This window comes from Epinephelus lanceolatus, chromosome 3, assembly GCF_041903045.1.
Source record: "Epinephelus lanceolatus isolate andai-2023 chromosome 3, ASM4190304v1, whole genome shotgun sequence".
Classification (NCBI taxonomy): Eukaryota; Metazoa; Chordata; class Actinopteri; order Perciformes; family Serranidae; genus Epinephelus; species Epinephelus lanceolatus.
This window is the reverse complement of record NC_135736.1, coordinates 31,073,530-31,079,155: the sequence shown is the minus strand read 5'-3', so window position 1 is coordinate 31,079,155 and position 5,626 is coordinate 31,073,530. Positions and strand designations below refer to the sequence as shown.

Genomic DNA, 5,626 nt, shown 5'->3' with positions numbered 1-5,626 from the left:
AGTGTTGGGTGCTCAAATTTTCCTGGATGAGGACCCCAACCCTTTTTCATATGTGTCTCTGTAACAAAACCTACGTTCTTAAGTGTAAGGCAAAATCACAAAAGCATTAATAATTCACTGAAGACTGAAGAAAGTGAGAATTTACAACGTTGAACTTGCAAATGTTTTCTCTTTCCCCTCCGTTGAGATGCTTTCCGTGGCACTTAGGAAACAGGATTGTAACTTCATATAATTTTGGAGACCTTTACGCACGTAGAGCGTCACCTATACACCCAAACTTGAGTACGAATGATCACAAAACAAGCTGAGTTTTCTCAGAAATATTTATTCACAATATGTACATGATCTATTTCCATCATTCACAAATATATAAATAAAAACAATATCAAAACAAAACGGAGCTATTTACATGGCGTGTTGCGCACTGTGCAAACTGAACGTGTTTGCGTGCGTGTGACCGATGAAGTTGAAATAGTGGTGATCGAGTCCCTGCACCGGTGACAAGTATCCACCGTGCTGCTGCGTGTGCGCAGAGAGCGGCACTGCTGGGTATGAGAGGCCCGGGCTGCGGGTCGAGCTGTGCCAGGAGAAGTGTCCCGGTGGACTCTGCTGGTACACGGAGTCAGACGGGCTGTGGCTTTGGTGCTCCGGGGAGGAGTGCAGCTGGCTGAGGTAGTCAGACGGTTCGGGCATGGAGCCGACGGAGCCGAACACAGGCTCGGTGACCACACGGGATTTAGACTGTAGGAAGGCGAGGATCCGTGCGTACTTGATGTCTTTGGTTTCAGCCCTGTCCTCTGTGGTCAGGTAGTGCACCAGGTTCTTCATACACTCGTGGTATCCGTAGTGGAAGTAGTTTGCAAACTCAGCCAGCAGTTCACCTGGAATGAATCATAAAAAACAGCGGTTACAACCCAGCAGATATCACGCGATAAACAAGTGTGACGCAGCGTAGTGTCTGTGCGTAAACCTGGACTTGCAACCAAATGTATCAATATTAGTTTAGTCAAACTTAAAACTACATTACTATAGAAATAACTCAGATTTATAACAAATCAGCCCTGTACAAGTTTTCACATAGTCTATTAACAGAAATGTGGGATTGTGGTGCGTCAAGTGTCGGAGCTCCGTGTAAAGCTGACTCACCTTTTTCTCTCCCGCGGGGGAAATCCGCTGAGTGGAGAGCTCGCAGGTACTGAACTGTCATTTCCAAGATTTCAGCCTTCTCCAGCTTTCCAGAGTTCTACAAAAATATCAAGAAAATCCAAACAATATAAAATGTTTGACTGCAAATATTAAATGACCAGATTATTTGATAAACATTGGTGGATAAACATGTTCTTGCTAAATTATCAATATTTTAGAATATATAAGATCTCTCAAACAGAAAAAAACGTTAAAATTTTACAATACCTGTTTTGCTAGTGCCATTGGAACAGTTTTTCCTAATTCGTTAAGGCAGCGATTAATGCGGTCCCGTCTTCGCTTCTCGATGACTTTGTGGGAGATGGGAGTTCTCTGTGGAAACAGGGAGAGACACAACATGAGCACACAAATATATTGTGCTTCACCTCATTAACAGCTATTTTGTCAAGCAGAAATACGAACATAAAACAGCCAGGGAGATATTTATAGGAAGAAACAGAGCGATGGAAAATGTATGACGAGATCTGTAACTCCCGGAGAGTTTTGCGCGCCGCGCGCTTTGCTGCTCCAGAGCGCGCGGGATACATCTGCGCTCCGGGCAGTTTCTATAACTCTGCCGCCTTAATGGACATGTTTGAAATCTCCTTTAGTAGATTTAGCATCTTACAAGTGTTTGTAAACCAGTAAATTACATTATAATTGCCAAATATTCCGTAGGTGTCAGAGAGGCTGTTCTACACCAGTAGCGCGCCGCAGTTATCCTGTAACGCGTGCTACAGAGTAAGTGGACAATACTTTTCCCCTCCACTAACATAAAAATAACTCCAAGTTGTAGTTGAACAATAATCGATGCAAATACTGAAATACAAAATTCCATAAAGTGGCTCAAAATTGTTAAAAGTGCAGCGCTGGCAAAATAGTTCAGTCCTCATAGTGCAGTGCGCACAAGAAGCGCGTACCTTCCTGTCTTTCATTTTTGATGCCATCGACGGATGTCTGTCAAACTTCTTAAAAATCAGATGAGATGGAAGTTGGAGAGATGTGTCGCTGTGGCAGGAGATGAGGCAGACTGAGGTTTGAGGGGAAAGCTGGTCCTTATAAAGGGATCATCCGAGGGACTGTGGCATTCATGGTGTAAATTATTCCATGGGATTAGAGCCATGCACTGGGTAAATGTGTGCATTTAGGATCAGTTAAAGAAATAGTAAAAATCTAAAGCCATGGGCTAGCAGGGGGGCAAACCTGCTTTGTTAATCCACGTGGCTGTTCAAAAGACACGTGATTACTTTCGGAATATTATTTGCATAGTAACAACCCAGGCGGGAAATAAGAAGTGAGCGTTGGGATCGCCTGATCCGGCGGGGCGCACTGTGCGCACTGAAAACAAAGCCAGCGAAAAAAGAAACCCTCTTTCTTCCAACTCGCGTTTCTCACACGATCGCCTGTTTACAAATCCCAGCAAGCGATCTTAACTCTCATCCAAGCCCGGTCCGAGTTTTAAGGCCTGTCCAGTGTCATTAGAGTAATTAAGTAAGCCTTTAATAGGCTGTTCCGCCAAGTTCAGGGGAGATCTTTTGGAGACGGAGTCCCCCCGTTTGTTCTCGGCGTTTCTCACACGACTTGGTGACACGTCCATCTTTTATGAGAGATGGCAAGCTTTTTGTTTACATTCTTTATTTTGTTGGACTCCTCGGCAGGTGTGTGATTAGCCCTGGCACACGAGCGTCGTCTGCGTCAGGGCCAGCGTCTCCAGCAGCCTCTGGCACACGAGGGTTACCCACCACTGGAGACTCTTTGGAGAGGCTCAATTTGTATCCTATTATCCTATAAGAAAATGTCTATTCAGTCGAATGAATAGTTTCATTGGCCTAAATTTTAATAATGCTGTGAAAGAAAGGGAGAAATAAAGAAGAATGCAGCTGGTGTGAACGCGCATTATTCCCCGTCACCTGCAAGATGGGTAGCCTGGAGACCCCTATTCATTTGCCTAATTTCGGTCAACTTAACAAACTTTGGGAGAAATTATACTGCCATTGTTATGAAGGGTGAAGCTTTCTGATCGAATTAACAGCATGTTTTGATCCGGTAAATGTCATTAGAAAGAAAGAAACAATCGCGTTTAAAGGGGCCTGGGTAATGCGCCAAGTGGAGACGCCAAAGCGCAAACTGCACAAAGGGTGCTAGTAAATGCCACAGGGGACTTTTGTACCCTCACATTGCTCAAGTTTTTACCCCCAAACAAAGGGCATTATTTTATACTTGAATACATTTCATACAACAATTGGCTGTTTTCTTCAAACATATTTTCACAGCAAGGTTAACAACAGGTTTATTGTGTGCGCTCCTCACAGACTCAAACTGCTCTCATGCGCCAACACAGTTTGCTCCGATTCTTTTTTTGTCACTGAGAACGTTTTAATCTCGAAACTTTCACCGTGCTTTGGATATATTTGATCCTGTGAGCGATGTCGAAGAATAAAAAGCAGCGGAGGTTGAGAAAGAAAAGCTCACAAGACATCTGAAGCGTTTGGAGAGTTTTCAGAGCACCATGGAGAGAAAAGCGCGAGCGAGCGGGACGGGGGCATAAAATCCAATTACTTCACTGTGCAGTTTTTAACACTTTTTATGTGTTTGTCCTTTGAAATATGGAGGGACTTGTGTGCCTTTGCTTTTTTTAAAGACTGAATTAAATACTGGAAGTTTTTGCCGGCCGACTTTGTAACGCCAAGTTGCGTCAGTGCGAGGCCAAAGCATGCGTCAGGATTTATTGTACAACTGTGATGTGAAAATTGTATTTCCGAGTCAAATATGTTGTTAAACGATCTGACGACTGTCTGATTCTATAAATAAACGTTTTAAATATTCATATTTATGCGCTCTTCTACGTAAAATGTTTGGCAAGGCACCACATATTTCACGTTCTGCTTTTATTTTTGGCACCAGGATGCACCCAGAATTAGAATAGGGTTTATTACCGAGGAATTAGCCTCGGTGTTTGGTGTATACAGTAAACATATTAAGAGCAAATAAAAAAAAGGCGAACTACTGCAACACTCACAGAAATTTAGAATATAAGAATTACAATAAACATATGGAAAAATGATACTATAAAAATACTAAAACATCACAAATATGTATAATAAAGCTGTTTTAGAATTAAAAAGCTGTGCAGTTTTGTGCAAGATGTGTAAAAATATTACTCAGGGGATGTGCAAAAGTTCACAGTGTGGCCAATATGTGCAATGCGTGCCATTATTGCTTTCTTTTAATAACTGCTTATTCTTTTGGGGAGTCGTCGTTTTATGAGCGTTATTATTCTTAATATAAATATATACAAATATATAACATTGCCTGAATTTGACTTTGTTATCCAGAATGGCTGCAATCTCTGCGCATGTGTAGGAAAAAGTTAATATTTGCTTTCTTTATAGATGTTTAATTTATGTGTTGAATGCTCGATTTGGCTCTTAATGCACCAATGTGCAGTGTGGTACAGTAGAATATTTATCAATGTAATGAATCACTGCTCAGCCTATTAGTAAAGAGGTCTATTGAAAGAATTACACTAAGTTATGGGTCATTAAAGGATGCACAGAACAACAAAAATGATTTTGGTAACAATATGATGCAACAGGAAGTGCAAGAAATGTGCTTTACTGATGTGAGATATATAAAAACACTGTGCAAAACCGTTATGGGTTCATTTTTCTGTAGTTCCTGCAGATAGATCTGCTCCTGTGCAAATAAAACCGAGATATGAATCCCTTTTACTCTGAATTTTGTCATTTTTGATGCACCATTCACTCTCTGTTACACACTGCTGCACATTCAGTTAGACTGACCCTGTTATTAGTGCGTGACGTCACCTACTGTAGTTGGTTAGTTTATGGAAAATGTGCAAACCAAAACATAGCGGCCAGTTTTGTTATTTTCCCTGCAGCCCATAGCGAGAAAATAATCATGTTAAACATATTCCTTCAAATGAGAGCAGTGAGATCTGCGTCAACATGAAACAACACTGCACACACAGCACAGAGCTAGATTATCCCCTCTTGTGTGATATTTCTTTAATATTCGCAGTGCTAATACTGTATTTTAAGTACATCTTGTGCATATTTATTTTGCTGGTTCTGCATCAAAAACAAAACAAACATAATTTGTTATGACAGCCTGTTGGAGGCCCCCAACTAAATCTCCTGTCTGCTTAGTAAATATATAGGCTACTTATCTCTTATATTTTCATTACTTGTTTGTACGTCTGTTCTTAATCTCCGGTGGTATCACGTCTGTACTCCACATCGTTACAGGAAAATATCAACAAGCCTCCAGCCAAGCCTAATTTGTGACAGCAGCTCAGTGAGGACTCTTAGTGTGTGTGTGTGTGTGTGTGTGTGTGTGTGTTGTCAGGCGCTGCGCTGTGACCCGTGGTGACCTCTCAGGGTCCCGGACACAATCCTTTGGCTTGGTGCGCCACCCTCCG

At 41.8% G+C, this 5,626-nt stretch overlaps 1 protein-coding gene across 1 annotated transcript; it reads right to left on the bottom strand.

Moving 5' to 3' along the window:
• Positions 1–309: 309 nt before the first annotated feature.
• Positions 310–2,238, bottom strand: helt (helt bHLH transcription factor). The gene is made up of 4 exons (XM_033625089.2): positions 2,106–2,238; positions 1,414–1,518; positions 1,147–1,243; positions 310–881 (listed from the first exon to the last, which is right to left on the bottom strand). Exons 1-4 carry the CDS (start codon positions 2,130–2,132, stop codon positions 406–408), a joined length of 705 nt encoding a protein of 234 aa, XP_033480980.1. The 5' UTR covers positions 2,133–2,238; the 3' UTR covers positions 310–405.
• Between the last annotated feature and the right edge of the window lie 3,388 nt (positions 2,239–5,626).